The sequence below is a fragment of the Lygodium microphyllum genome, chromosome 2 (assembly GCF_053477565.2).
Source record: "Lygodium microphyllum isolate KBCC chromosome 2, Lygodium_microphyllum_v1.1.10, whole genome shotgun sequence".
NCBI classification, from domain to species: domain Eukaryota; kingdom Viridiplantae; phylum Streptophyta; class Polypodiopsida; order Schizaeales; family Lygodiaceae; genus Lygodium; species Lygodium microphyllum.
The window spans coordinates 90027380-90043480 of record NC_141136.1 but is presented as its reverse complement, the minus strand read 5'-3'; the positions used below and the strand labels follow the sequence as shown (position 1 = coordinate 90043480).

General features: G+C 47.2%; 1 protein-coding gene across 1 annotated transcript in view; it reads left to right on the top strand.

Moving 5' to 3' along the window:
• LOC148040008 (two-pore potassium channel 5-like) overlaps positions 1 to 15503 on the top strand; it is a 49376-nt gene extending 33873 nt beyond the window's left edge. Inside the window, exon 2 of the mRNA XM_087665974.1 lies at positions 15278 to 15503. Within this exon, the coding sequence (XP_087522100.1) occupies positions 15278 to 15443 (166 nt within the window). The 3' untranslated portion in view covers positions 15444 to 15503. The remainder of the gene's footprint in view (positions 1 to 15277) is intronic.
• The last annotated feature ends 598 nt before the right edge of the window (positions 15504 to 16101 follow it).

Genomic DNA, 16101 nt, shown 5'->3' with positions numbered 1-16101 from the left:
TATTGGATGGTTTGCCCTCTGCTCACCCATCTAAATCCGAGGTGGACGCCCCACTCTGTGTTGGAGTTCGGGTCTATGAGGAAACCAACCGACTTTTGCCAGTTGATTTTCGCTCCCGTTGCAAAGTAGAACGCGTCAAGAGCCAACCACACTCTCTCCAGCATTAACTCATCGTCCTTTATGTAGAGGGCTGCATCATCTGTGTACTCAGAGTCTAACAACTCAGTCTCCTCTCTCACTAGAAGTCGGAGGCTGCGTAATCTGCTCACACGTGACCTGAGGAAGTGAGACATCGCCTCTGCGAAGAGTAGGAACAGGTATGGGGTCAAGGGGAAGCCCTGTCGAACCGATCTCTCCAACCGAAACTCCTCCCCTCGCCTTCCGCCTATGAGAACCGTGCTTGTGGCCGATTTGTACAGGTCGGAGACCCCACGAATCCAAACCTGGGGGAATCCCAACCTCACCATGGTGCCCTCTAGGAAATCCCAGTCCACCCTGTCATAAGCTTTCTCGAAATCCAAGAGTAGTACTGCCTGCCCATTGTGCTGAGCCTACTCTGTCGCCTCAAAGAAGGTAAATACATTGTCTAGGATGCTCCTATCCTGGACAAAGCCTGTCTGTGTCATGGATGATATCTGGAAGCAGGGGGCGTAGTCGCCTACCGATCATCTTTGCCAGTGCCTTATAGGCCATTGACAATAAGGTGATCGGTCTCCACTGGGAGAGCTCCAACTGGTCTTCCCCTTTGGGGAGAAGACTGATAAGGCCTGCCGAGAGACTCCCTGGCATTTGTCCTGAAGTGAAAATCTCATGGAAAGCTATCAGTAGGGGGTACTTCACCACTTCCCAGTAGGTAGTGAAGAAGGCCTTAGAGAGGCCATCCTCCCGCGGGCATTTCTGCCCATCCTGTGTATGGAAAGCCTTCTCTAGTCCCTTCTCTGTGAAGGGGCCTAGGAGGAGCATCCCATCTCCTCTGTGACGAGGGACGGGATGTGATCCCATACCTGCTGTCTACATCTCTGTCCTCTAGCTGAAGTTGTCTCTTGCTGGAAAAGGCGCGTATAATAGTCGGTGGCAATCTCCATCACCTTATTTGGGCTAGAACAGGTCCTCCCATACTGATCCCAAAGGCTGCGTATCTGCTCTCCTATGGTGTGGGACTGGTGCACTTGGAAGAACTCCCTGCACATCGTGTCCCCCTTCCGCGCTCAAAATGCTGCTGAGGTGCAGAAAGAGAACTCCGAGCACCTGTCCTCTAGGCCAGCAATGGCTGCTCGCGTGCGCACCTCCTGTGTGTGGAGGGTGGGATTGTAACTGTCCTGTTCACTGGAAAGGGCGGTAGTGTACAACCAAAATATATAAATGCTTTCACCCAATTCACAATCGCCCACTTTAACTTGAACTTAAAGACACAGAATCAAGAAGAAATACAGGAAGCTAGAATGCTCCTGTTGCTACACAGACACCCTGTTGGCCCCTAAGTCAGGCACCCCTTGCGGTATTTCTTTATTCATTAACAAAGGGATAATCCCACAATAACCTGGCCACAAGCTGTCCTTGTACAAAGTGGAGAAGGAAACACAGTTCCAACCCGATTTCGACAGCATAACGGCAATACAACTTGACTTGGTCATTATCCCTACTCAATAGGTGCCTCCATACACCTAAACACACTCAATGAAGTGCCTGGTAAGAAATTCAGCACGCTGAATTTTCTGGTTTTTGTCTTTAAACTGCTCCAAAATACATGTACAGTGTCCCTTGAGCTTCCTTGAAGCTCCTGGAGCAAATAGACACCAAAAATGTCCAAAAACCTAAACCTGCAAAAATATACAGCAGGCTGTAATTTCCTGTTTTGGGCCCTGTTTTACCTGCCAATCACTTGTGTGCGTAGCCAGCGGGCTCCCGCACCTTATGGGCCACTTTCCCTTTGAATCCTGCGAGATTTCACGCGAGAAATCTCAGGAAAACAGCATTTTCCACACAAGTATCTGCTTGGGAATGCAATTAGCAAACCCTGTACCTATTCAAGAGGCTCTTGCCTTGGCAATTATGCATAAATCCACAACACTGTACATGATCCATCTGATCAGCCCACAACATTGTACATGATCCATCTTATCAGCCCACAACACTGTACATAATCCATCTGCTCAGATAAGGAGAGAGTGACCTAGGAGGAGCAAGCTCAACCTCTGTACATGAGTCAGAGATGAAGAAGTACCCTCCATAGCTGATGTATTTACAGCAATCTGCCCTCAGCCCCATGAGTTCCATGCTCCAATCTACCCCTCATGCATTGAAACTCGTTTTTGTGCTGCTCTCTCTCTCTCTTTTGGGTATGTATGCCCAAATTGTGACACATGGCATACACATAACAATTTTCCTGTTTAAACCTTTCGGTCTAAAATTCTCTATGATCGGTGCAAAATTTGACCTCGGCACAGACCAGAGAATTAATCCTCGTGCAAAAACGAAGATAATGACGCGAACAGATTCTGGGGTTCAAAAATAGTAACTCCCTAAATTTTAGGAGCTGCTTCCATTGCATCCCCACTAGTCTTTTGACTATCTTTGCAGACTATGGCTACATCCAAATTTGCAATGTAGCTCAACTGAAAGTGAATTTCCACTGATGATCCCACATGGACTAATCTCTTGGAGATTTGTTCATCTTCACTTTGAACTAGTCTCTTCCAGGCTAGTTCTTCAACACACTTGTCCATATACACTTTCACAAGTCTCTTCCAGGCTTGTCAATCTACAGTGCCATTAGTCTCTTCCAGACTTGTACTGGACCTTAACTGTCCAGTCTTGACTCACTGGACATTCCTGTCCGTTTCACATACTAGCCATGCAACTCAGGCTAGTATATTTCAAGAGGGATCCTTCCAAAAAGAAAAACCAAATAAAGTAGTAATAAAGAAATCAGCAAAAAGGTAATAGTTGTCAGAGTCTTGTGACATACCTCCATGTCACAAGACTGTGACAGGGATCCCCTGGTGCCTCCTGCAATAATCTTTGCGTGGCTGCAAGGTCCTACCGGAGTGCTCTCTCCTCCTTCCAACACTACTGCCTGGCTTGTATGGCTGCCTCTTAGCAGATTCTACTCGACTCGGCTAGGACCTCTGCAACCTCCTCTGCTATTTGGTCCCTCCTATCCCACTCTGTGGTCCAAATTTGCCCTATCTGTCTCGTCACCTCCTCCCTCCTATAGATCAAGTTAGGGATCCGACAGGATTGTGTATCTAGGGTAGATGCTGGGGGGTCAAGTGTCAGGAGAACCGAGCAATGATCGGACAACATGGTGCTTGCCAACTGCTCAATTTGGCCTCCACGAGAGCCTCCTCACTCTCCCACATAAAACATGTCCAACTGCTCCAACAGGACTCCACCTAGCTGCCTGTATCCCCAAGAGAAGTCCAACGACCTCTTCCTCCTATGGAAGGCAGGGTCTTTCCAGGCATCATGTGCTCCGACTGCAAGAAAAAAAACCTTCCATGCCTCCTGCTCCTCCCCAGCCATGCCCTGGTAGTTTCGGCCTCTGCCCTGCTAGTCCTCCAAGTATTCCAGGTTGTTGAAATCTCCTCCAACAATCCAGGAGTCCACCTCTGGGAGTCCATTTGCGATCTCCACCCAGAACCTGCTACGTGCCCTAACCTCTGTAGAGGCATATATATTGAGGACTCCAATACAGGAGTCCCCAATATCCAATCTGATCCATAGAGCCCTTCTTGCCACTATCATCCTGTGGTCTCGTACACAGGCGGTGAGACTCGGGCCAATAGAGGTGCATACGTCTCCACTCCTGTCGTGGGCACCTATGGCGTGCTTTCAGTAAGTGTGCGAGCTGCCCGGAAGTACCTTCCCAGTCCGCTGGGGGGTGAGCTTGTGCTCCTGCAGAAGCAAGATGTCGATCCGTCCGGCAAGTGCCGGCTGCAACTCTTGCCGAACAATCAACTTCTTGGAACCATGTGCCCCACTATAGGGGAGACTGTTCACATTCCAGGATGCAAGGTTTAGGCTTATGGGGAAACCTGTGACTGATCGAACAGGCATCTATTCGGTTTGGAGGCTGCTGATGAGGAGGAGAAACTATGGGGCATGCAAGTACGCTTTGCCATAGGTCTAGACGGTGAACTTCGATCCCCCATGGTGGCTCTCGGCCGGACCATAGGGGTGATAGATGCTCCAGGTGGTACTATCAATGCATCTATTAGCCATGCTGAGAGTCGTGACTTTGTACACTGGTAGAAGCGGGCCACCTGTGCCAGGGGCCACTTGATCACATCCTGTGGAGCTCTCCACTGTGGAGGGGCTCGAAAGATAATGCTCAAGTGTGGGACCTCGGCACCAGTCCACTGATTAATGTCCATCATGCAGCCAGGCCACTGTTGTGCAAACAGTGCTAGTCCTTCTCCCATCCACTAGGAGATGTGGTCCTCCACTTGACTCTTCAAACCCTCCTCTATCTGTGTCGTCCAATCCCCTGAGTGAGAGGACTAAAAAAAGAAAGCATAGTTTGGTCCATTCGGTGGTGCTAGTAGATGGACCTTGCCTCTCCTGGACTTGCCAACCACGAAGATCCCCACCTCTAGAGGTAGTGGGAACTCTCCACGCTCCACGACTCTCATGTAGGACCATGGGCCACTGCGGAAGAACTCCTGTGGCAACAACCGTGCCTGCCTCGGGAAAGTGTGACGGGCGGCAGGTGCAGATGAGCTGGTGGTTGTGTGGGAGGGGGAGAACTGCTGGTGCGAGGAGGATGTGGGCATGAGTGGCTCATCACCTCCTGTGGGGAGAGGGTGTGGGTCTGGGGGGGATCACCTGAACCGGGGGTGAATCGGGGGGGGGGGGGGGGGGGTTTTGTTGCACGATAGGGGAGATGGTGGGGGGGAAGAAGACCGAGGGATGGTGAGGGGGTCGGAGGTGCCTGGTGGGTGGGGGGGGGGGGGACTGGTGGCCCTGATAGGGGGGCACTGTGGCTATGTGGGAGGGGGAGAACTGCTGGTGCAAGGATGGTGTGGGCGTGAGTGGCTCATCAACTTCTGTGGGAGGAGGGGGGGTGGGTCTGGGGGGGATCACCTGAACCAGGGGCGGATTGGGGGGGGGGGTGCGCGGCACGGGAGGTGGTGGGGGGGAAGAAGACCGAGAGACGGTTTTTCCCCCGAGGGATGATGGGGGGGTCGGAGGTGCGTGGCAGGTGTGGGGGGGGACTGGTGGTCCTGATAGGTGGGGCCATGGGCCTGAGTCAGTGGGGGGGGCATGGGAAGTGGGTGGGTGTGGGGGCTGTGGGATCTTAGGTGGGGTAGCCTGTGGCGCGGGTGGTGGATGTGGGGGGTTGCGGTCCTGTCGGGTGGGGCTATGGGATCTCAGGTGGGGTAGCCTGTGGTGCGGGTGGTGGATGTGGGGGGTTGCGGTCTTGCTGGGTGGAACTGTGGGATCTCAGGTGGGGTAGCCTGTGGCGCAGGTGGTGGATGTGGGGGGTTGCGGTCCTGCCGGGTGGGGCTGTGGGATCTCAGGTGGGGTAGCCTGTGGCGCGGGTGGTGGATGTGGGGGGTTGCGGTCCTGCCGGGTGGGGCGGGCAAGGGGGAGCTGTGGAGTGCTCTGCCGAGGGGGCGTCGCTCGCCCTCCTGCTCCCTACTATCGAGGCTGCGTTGGAGGAGCTGGCTATGGCCCCCTTGCGGTCTCCCTCTCTCTCATCTTTGGACCTGTGTGAAGCCGTCAGTGTCCACCTGCGGGCCTATCGGCGAAGCCGCCTTGGCTCCGAAGCGCGTACAGTCTGCTACTTGATGCCCAAAGCCATGGCAGCGCAGGCACTGCCTTGGTTACCCGGTCACGGTGACCTGCTGCCTAAAGGAATGACCTCCTGTCTCAATCTCTAAGAACTTGGGTATACTCTTTGTGTCTTTCACGGCCACTCGTACCTTGGGGACTCCTGCAACTGTCATTGCATCCGCGAAGGAGGCAAGAAGAACTGTGCCGAAGAGCCTTCCAAAGTCCTCCACTAACTGGCGGTACTCTACCGCTAGTCCGGGGAAAAGTAAAGTGAGTGGGTGTTTGAGAAATTTGTTGTGGAGCTCAAATGATTCCACTGTGAAGCCGCTGTACCAGTGAACCATGCGAATGACCCCCTTTCTGGAGGCATAGGGCGAACTCTCCACTAACTCACGAGCTACGTCCGCAGAGGTGAGATGAACCATGAATATCCCTCGGCCCATGAGGACTGCCTCCACGATCTATGTTGTGCCAATGCACAACGTAGAGTGAAGCCAATCTCGGAGTTGGGCCCTGGATGGAGAGTGTCCTATCACCTGACCGAACATCGCTGTTTCTTTAAGCTCTAGTTCTGTGGTACGGACGGCCAAGAGCTGTTCCTCAGAGAGGACAACGCGCAAAGTGTTTGACTGGGGGGCACTCGCAGAATGCACCGGTGTCTAACCAGGGGTTTCCATTGCGCGACCTTGTTGAGGACCTACAAATCCCGCTACTGTGCTGCCAAAAGGGGGGAGGTGTTGCTACAAGTGGGAGGAGCAACGGTATTTTGGGGGGGGGGGGGGGGGGCGCGGGGGGTCGTGCAGTGTGTCAGAGTAGAGGGGGGGCTGGCGGAGTTGGGGGGAGCTGATGAACGCTGGCGAGAGGGGTGGGCGCAGCACACCTGCTGTGAAGCAGTGCAGGTGGAGGGAAAGGGACAACTGGGTGGCGGATGCTGCGGAATGCGGGCTCTGGGTGAGCGCAATGGAGGGGGGCAAAGGGGATGCTGGCAGGCAAGGGGGGAGCTTACGAGAGCTGGTGGGAAGGGGTGGGTGCAGTGCTGGTCACAAAACTTATGCTGAGTTTATTGGATAAGTTTGCCTCAGATAGAGATTGTGGCCCTTAACCTTCCTAGTGGTGCAAAACTTGTTGAGCAATCATTGGTTGACTCTTTCATGCTTGTAAGGGCTGAGAGAAATAATCTAGCTAGAGCTAGGTTTGCTTGGGCTTTGTTTGGGTTAGCATCTAGTTTGTATATCAATATGCACAAATATATTCTTATTAACTGCATGGAAAGAGATTTGATTGACTGAGGATGGTAGGGCAAGATTCTTTTTAAAGGGGTGATTGCGAGAAATTTTGGTTATTGTTGGGGTGGATGTGGCAGATAAGAATTTGTTGAACTGGATGTTTGGTCATATAAGGTATAACTTAATATATTGGAAATCTCAAGGTTGGCCTTTGCATGTTCGTCTTAAAGTGGTGCAGAGTCTTATGATTAGTACGATTTCCTTCTTCTTACCATTCCTACCTTGGACTCGTACATCTTTGGATGAATTGGTGGAAGCAATTCTGTTTATGCTCTCAAGGAAACAAGGAAATCATTTGGGTTAGAATTGGGCGTTTTGGGACTATGCCAGTTCGAGAGATATAGGTGAGACTGCTCTTTTGGATGTTAATAAACACATGGTGGCTCTTCGAATTGGCCCTCTTACAGGGCGTCTGGAGTAGCAACTGGAGTGGATATTGCAAAAGTTTTTACTGAGTAGGTGGGGATTTCTCAAGGCAATACATATATTCAATCCTATTGGTGGCATTTTTTGAATTCTACTTCGAGAATTAAATGTCTTAAGTGAGTTCTGCTATCACACTTAATCTCCTCTTAGCAAGACCTATTTTCTTTTACTCGTTAGGGCTATAGACTATGTAGATGAGGGTTTCTAATAGCGTTAGCCTCTCAATGGGCTGGATTGTGGAGCCGAGGGTAGTAAAAGCCACTAAATTGAAAATAGGTAGGGGAAATCTCGGTACCTAGTTGCAGTATTTTCAAGGAGGGCTCATTGCTCATTGCAATCTCATTATCTTTAGGTGCTTGAAGGCACTTAGTGCACATTTTTAGGTGTCCCATTACCTTGACTATAGCACTTTGAAAGACAATGTAGAACAATCTCTATCACCTAGAATTGTGGGTTGTTATAGGGGTTGCCTTGGGGGATGCACATATACTTCATTTGGGTAGGGAGCAATGGCCAATCATGATAAGATGAGGTAGAGTGGCCTATCTTGCCACAATAGCTGCACCCACAAATCACTGCTGCAACCTAGGGAAGAAAGCCATAATATCAATGTTGCAAACATTAAACAGGAGGGTGGGATGGATGCAGAAGATAGAGTTCTCTCTGAAATGTGTAGCATGATGGGATGTAGGAGTCTGCGTTTCCAGTGGTTTTATAGCTCCTTGCAAGGCCCTATGTTCTTCATAGAGAAGTAGGATCTTTAGCTTGATCACCTCTACTTTGGTACCATGTAAAGAAGTGGTAGGATTTGCTATGGAGACAAAATGTGTATAACAAACACTAGTAATGAATGAATTGAGAAACATAGAGCATGAATGAATGATGAATGAAATACAATGATAATACAATGACCTTAGGAGGGGCTGATGAGAGCCAAGGAGTGGATGACATTGGAGAGTGGCTCAATGCTAATGAATGGTGGTAGCACGTAGGGAAGGAGTGGGGGGACCAAAACACAATCCTTCGGATAGTAGGATGTCCAAGAATACTCTAGGCAGTAGAAGGAATGGTGTGACCAATAGTGGAGGGAGCAAAACATAGTCCTAATGATTATTGATAACTCCATTAGTAGATAAGGGAGTAAAATCAAAGAAGAGATAAGGGAGTAGATAGGTCCACTAGTAGATAAGAGGGTAGACAGTTCCACCACTAGATAAGTGGAGTAGAATCAAAGCACCTGTGCCATAGTTGGAAACTTGAAAGGATAACAGTAGCAAAGGAGATAGCTCAACCTCTAACCAGATGCACAGATGTAGCCACCAAGGCATGGTTGAAAATCCATGGCTCTAGCCTAGGTAGAACTTGTGGATACTAGGGGTCGTTGCTGAAAATGACGGAGGACTAAGGCCAAGGGTTGTGATGGACCGTGACCACCTCTGAGTTATGAGATAAGCTAGAAGAGCTTCTTCATGGAGGACACACTTCCACAAGCCAAGAGATCCCCCTTTGAAGGAGGTAGTGTTCAAAAAATCATTAGTAATGGCCTCTAGGGAATCAGAACTATCCTCCAACATTGGCAAAGAAGGTAATTGGAATTGGGGGGGTTGTGGAATAGGGAGCAGGCAGCTACTAGAGGTGGCCTTCAGATGTTGGGTAGATGAGGGATTGAGAGGGAGAGGTATCATCCAACAGTGACAAAGAAGGTAATTGGGATTTTGGGGTTGTGGAACAGGAAGCAGGCAGCTACTAGAGGTGGCCTTCAGATGTTGGGTAGACAAGGGGTTGTTAGGAGAGGTATCCCAAATGATCTCTTTGATGCTAGTGTTGGAATCCATGCCCATGGGGTCATAAAAGGGAGAAAGAATGTGCAATTCTTGTGGAGCCATGGGTAGTCGACAGCCAGTATATCACCAAGGGAGTGGATTGATCATTGTGGAGACGAGAGCATCTGACAACCTCATCTTTGAATGGGTTAGATTGCAGAGCCGAGGATCGTGGAAGCAACTGAATGTGAAAATAGATAGGAAAAACCACTATAGCTAGTTATAGTAGTCTCCTAGAGGGCTTACTGCCATGGGGTTTCATGGCTTCCAGATGCTCCAAAGGATGAAGTGTGTGTCATAAGCATCTTATTTTCTGGAGCATAGTACATTGATAGCTGATACAAAACAATCTATGTTGTCTAGAACGGCAAGTTGGCACAAGGGGTGGGGTGCCTTTGAGGATGCATGCATACTTTGGTGGGGTAAGGAGCAATGGCCAATGATGATAAGATGAGACTGAGTAACCTCTCTTGCCACAATAGGACCATCAAGTGGTCCATGTTGCAAACTTGGGGAGGAAGACATAACTCCATTGTTGCAAACATGAAATGGGAGGGTGGGATGATAGCAAAAGATAGATCTCTCTCTCAAATGTTGTAGCACAATGAAATGTAGAAATTTGAAAATTCGGCCAATAATCTTGTCGCTTCGTGCAAGGCCCTGTGTTTTGCATGGATAATGAGAATATGTAGCTAAAGAGCACATCTACTCTAATACCATACTAAGGTATGATAGGAGTTGTGGTGGAGACGAGTGTGTATGATAAACTCAGCAGTGAATGAATTTAGAAACATAGAGCATGAATGAATGATGAATAAAATACAATGATGATACCATAACCTCATGACTTTCTCTCTCTAGTACAATTCTTGACTAGAGCCAAGGAGTCGGTGACACCAGAGTGGATCGAGATGACTATATGTCTCGGATGATGAAGGGTAGCAGCTTTTGTGGAAGGAGGTGATGGGAGCGAAATACTGAAAGAAGCACTTGTAACATAGCTTAGAAGTTGAGAGGATAACAGTAGTGAAGGTCATATATGAAGGTATCCATACGTCAACTTTGAGAGAGCAGCCAATAGCTCCTCCATGCTCATAAGAATACCAAGATGAGTTTGATCATTGGCCTTGGGAGAGAGGACACTATCCCCATCTCCATGGTGGACAAGACACAAAGGTGCAATGACCACAGGATGACTGAAGATCCTAGGGTTTGGTGCCAAAACTGGTGGAGGACTAAGGCCAAGGCTGTTTGCAATGGTGCAGGAACCTCTACTGATGGATGGTTGTAAATGAACTGTATCCTCTCTGAGATACAGAATAAGCTGGAAAAGCTTCCCAATGGAGGAGACTGGTGCAAACCAAGAGATCCCCCTATAATAAAGGAGATAGGGAACAAAAACAATTAACAATAATGGCCTCAAGAGAATTGGAACTATCCTCCAAGACTGCTAAAGAAGGTATTTGGACTGGGACTGTTGTGTCACAAAAAGCAGGCAGCTACAAGAGGTGGCCTTCCATTGTTGGATTGAAGAGGGTGGGAGGGAAGGGTATCACAAATGATCTCATTGATGCTCTTGGGACAAATATGTGTTTGTGGAGTTGTACAAGGGAGGAGGAATGTGCAGCTTTTGTCCAGCCACAGGTAGCTGCAGTCACTACCTCACAGGAGACTAAACCTGTGATGAAGTTGTCTAACACCCTCTTATCTCTTGATAGGGTAGATGCAGTTGAGGGTTGTAGAAGCCCGTGAACCTAAAATAGGCAGGGGAAAGTTCCATAGCTGATTTTGACCATTTTCAGGAGGGCTTATTTCCTCATGGAGTCTCCTAGCCTCTAGGTGCTCAAAAGGATTTAGCACATGTCATCGACATCTAGTTGCCTTAAGAATAATACTTTGGTAGCCAATGTAGAACAAGCTATGTCACCTAGAAGGCGAGTTGGCACAAGGGGCGTCTTTGGAGATGCTCATATACTCTACTACCGCAGGGAGCAATGGTTAATGACGAGAAGTTGAGGTTGAGTGACCTCTCTTGCTGCATTATGTGCACCCAGTGGTCAGTGCTACAACCTTTGGGAGGAACCAATAACACCAACTTTGCAGACTTGAAATTCAAGGGTAGCATGGGAGCTGAAGATAGAGTTTTCCAAATGGCCCAACAGAATAGAAAGGAGGAATCTTGCCAATGGTCTCATTGCTTCCTTCAAGGGCCTATGTTCTTGAGGGAGAATGAGGATCTTTAGCTAGCACCTTTGCTCTAATACTATGTAAAGGAAACATAGTGTTTGCACTAGAGACAACAGTTGTAAAACAACCGCTAGGAGTTAATGAAGTTATAAACATAGAGCACGAGTGAATAATGAATTAAATACAATGATGATACAATGATCTCAGGCCTCCGTATCTCTAGGATCAAGGTTGATGAGAGCCAAGAAGCCGGTGATGATGGAGTGGTTCAAGATGACTTCATTGTCCTAGCTGATGAATGGTAGCAGCACTGGGTGGACTGTGGGGGTAGCAAAACATAGTCCTCTGGGAAGTAGGATGTTGAAGACCCTGGGCAGTAGAAGGAATAATGTGGACAGCAGTGAGGAAGTGAAACGTAGTCCACCTGCAAGCACGGTGTTGATGATGACTCCACGCAGCAAAATGCAAGGTCTCCACAATGAGTAGATAAGGGAGGAGGAGATGACGTCATCAGCAGACAAGTTCCACTATAGCAGCAAAATGCAGCTTGCAGAGTGGAAAATGCAGGCTGCAGCTGATTTGAATGATTGCAAACAGCAGATAGTGAGTAGAAGCTAATGATGACCTCCAGGGGTTGGTGATGTTCTCCAGGGCAGGGCGGCAGCATTCAGCAGTTGGGTAGCTGGCTGGACAGCAGTGTGGAACCTCTGGGCAGCAGGGTGGCACCTCCTCTGGCTGGGCAGCAGCTCCTCTGGGGTATGGGCAGCTGGAGAGAGAACGTTAATGGAGAAGGGAGAATGCTTGGAGAAGAGGAGTGATAATGATCAATGAGTGATAAAAGATGTAAAGATGGATGCCCACAACATGCCCTTTAATAGAAGAATTTTGTGCGTTTGTCCTACTGAATAAAATAAAGTATTTTTCATTTATAAATACTATTGGGGATATTCAATGGAGAAAAATTAGGCATTACTGCATGGTAAGTGTTAATGCATGGCTTAATTTTGGTGGCTTGATGGGAGGGAGGGAGATGTCCATGGAACGAGTAGTGTGAATGGTCATGATGAGCTTGAACTCTCTAGTTTGTTTTCCATGATTGTGAGACAGGAGACCAAGTAATAGGCAACCATGCATAAACATGAGGTCTGTCACCATATAATGCCAAGCCTTATGCCACTACAGCTTTTTGCAACTTTTGATCGATACACAAATGGATTGTGACTTGTGCAAACTACTTTGTTGGCTGTGTAAATATAGGTGTTGATTGCAGCCCATACATACATGTCAAATGGTGAAATGAATGGATAGTTTGCTTGATAAAATTCTGACCTACTTTCTTGAGGTTGAGCTTCAAATCTCTGGGGGCAACTTACACATTGGATGAAACCTATCCACATCTTTTTATCTCATTCAAGCTAGCTGGCGAGACATTCGTCCTTCATAAATGGTGGCTTGGTGTTTTAAATGTGAATTTATATTGATATAGTATTTGTAATTGGGGGTTGATATTATAGACTAGCTATGAAGGTGTGTGAACCAGTCTTCCTTCTTGGATAGGGTGGTTTAACCTGATTAAGCACTTAATTACAGCAATTAGCAAATGAACATAAACTGAAATGCTCACTTTACCTTCATAAACTTGGACAGTGGACACCCTATTGGCCCCAAAACTGACGCCCCTTTCGGTATTTCTTTAATTTCAATTGCTGATGGATAAATTACAAGTCGAGATTTCACGATCTCCTTGGCTAGTTTAAAAACCTCTTGTTGTTCCAATAATTAGCAAAGCATTCGGGCAAATTGCCCCTTGATTTTCACCCAGGACTTGCTCTAATGGAACCCCAACTGGTCAAATGCTGCCCCAAATTCACAATAGATGGACTGGCATCTGAAATCCTCACAATTCCACGAATTTCCGGTGCTGATTTCAGTATACAATGCCTTTGACTGATGGCATGGGTCCCAAGGTGGTTGCTAAACCCTAATTACTATTGTAATTTAGGGTTTACAGCAGTAAACTCTCTGCTGTCCACCAAATTTGGCTGTACTCTGCTACCAATGGCTGAGAATTACTGAGAATGCTTGAGCATAGACTGGAGCAGATGAGAGAATGCTGTGGAGAGAGAAAATCAGCTGAAATTCATCTTTTGATTCGTAGCTCTGATGACAAGGCGGAAGAGAAAACTTGCTGCTCCCTGTCCTATCGCGGCGCGCGATTAGTCGTCGTCGCCTCTCAGAGCCAAATTTGATCACCTCCTCTCCCTCCACCAAGCTCCGAATGGCTGCAATTCAGCTTCCACCACCCTCCAACAGCCTTCTCCCTAGTTGCATGGGAAAGTTTTGCCAAGTGGCAGCCTTCCTAATGCATTTTCAGCCATTAAATTAATTTTTCAGAATTAATTAATTCTGAAAATTAATTTAAGACCTTTTGACCCTGCCCAAAACTAAACATGCCCATCTGTAATGAAATTGGCTAGGCCATTTGCAACTTGGAGTGGTTCCCAACCTCTGTTGACCCTTAGACTAGTCGCTAGTGTCACCACTGACACTTAATGGCCAAACAATTGTCCTAGGGTCTAACCTGGCACCAACTGACCACCAAAACCGAGTTGGCATAACTTAACACAACTTTTGCCTTTAACACCCACTGCATCCTCGGGGTCCTTGGCCCGTTCCCATGAAATAACTGCCATGTGCATCACATGTGCTAAACAACCTTGCACATTTGATTAATAACTTAATCAAATGTTACTAGCAAGATTAAAGCATCTCAAAATTTCACGTCCCTGTGACAGTGTGCCCGACACTCTTCATAATTGACTCAACATTGGGGCTGATGTTATGGACTAGCTATGAAGGGGTGCCCAACATTCTTGATAAATGACTCAACATTGGGGTTTACATTATGGACCTGTTATCAATGGCAGCTCAATGGACCGACTTCAGCTAACGAATCTTCACATGGCTCAATGTTTTCATTTGCTCAAGTCATATCAAAAGAGGGAGGGGAAGAAACCTCTCTTCCAAGAAGAAACTCTGGGCCTTGTGCTGCTGTATGCAAACATGTATGTTTTCTAGAGTGTAGCTGAGATTGGTCATGAGCAATGGCAAGATTTCAGCTGTACACATGCTAACATTCCTGAATACTTGTAAAGTGCATTTGCAAAATGTTAGGTTCTTTGATTTAACCATTGTGGGTACTAGCAAGGATCTAAACTCTCAAAAACATGTCAAAGTTCTTGAAGACTTGTAACTACATGTGCATGTCGTTATGTTCCTTATTTAAGTGCATGTCGTTATGTTCCTTATTTAACTGTCATAGCATATGCACGAATCTGTGGGTTTTCTATATAGGGGCACATATCCAGTCACCTGTAGTGCATCTGTCTGGGGTGCACTTGTTGAAAGAGTGCAGACTTTGATTGGGACCCAAGACTGTATGCCTAGCTTGTGTCATAGTGGCTCCCGAAAATTGGTATTAGACATTATCCTAAGCCATGCAAAGCATGTTTGTGCATCTAGCCATTTCAACTGGCAGGAAGCATGGGCAGGACAACAGTTTATAGCTTCAAATAGTTAGGAAAGCAAAGAAAGTTAATGGAAGGTTATAGAACATTCAATTCCCTGGAAATGCTGCTGCAAAGAGATTGTTTCCCATTGGCAGTTTGGTTGACTTAAACAACTTTAATTCTGGTTAGGTCTTTTTACTAAAGTGGCTGGCTGGCAGACTTGAGTGCTAAGAAAGATCTTGTTGTTATATTGTTATGATCGATGCAGCAAGTCGGATTTTGTGGTCTACAAGCTAAAACAGATGGGGAAGATAGACGAGAGAGACATTTTGAGCATCTGCAAACGGTTCAACAAGTTAGACGTTGAAAAATCTGGAAAAATCACACTGTCGTGCCTGGTTAATGTTCATAGAGCTGGGCTGAAAGGGCGATGAAGTACCTTCAACAAGGTGTGGCCTGACCTATCTTCTCAACAAGGTGTGGTCTGACCAATCTTTTCAACGCAAGAGCTGAAAGGAGATGAATACCTTCAATATGATCTAACATAAAAAGAGTTGATATGCGTATGGAAAAAACCCATACTACCTAGCTTCAGCTTCAATGTTTATATTTGTGAAATTCCATGTGGATTGTGAGCTACGTTGTTAGGCTTGTCATTACGTTTTTAATATGGGCTTAATGTAGTGTCAATATGGAGGCCTAGGTTTAAACATTGATAGGGTTTTCTAATATTGTATGTTGTGCCTTCTTGTGTGTTGCGTCAAGCAAGGTGATTTTGTTACTCTGGAAGTTCTTTTTTGTTCTTTAGAAAGTGCCAATGTGAAGAGGAGCCACAATTCTTTGAAACTGCCAATGTGAAGATCATCTAGTGGCTCCTCATAGGAACCTTTTTGGTAAGTCGGTGAGTTGTATACCACAAAAAGACCAATAGACTCACAAATGTGGCTCTATAGAGGTTGTGGCTCACTCTTGTTATATAAGACTTGATTTAATCCCAAAGAGTGATGAACTCATACATTTCATGTGTTCTTCCATACACAAACTTGTAGTGAAAGCATGCTTGAATAGCGTCAACTAAACTATTAATAATGG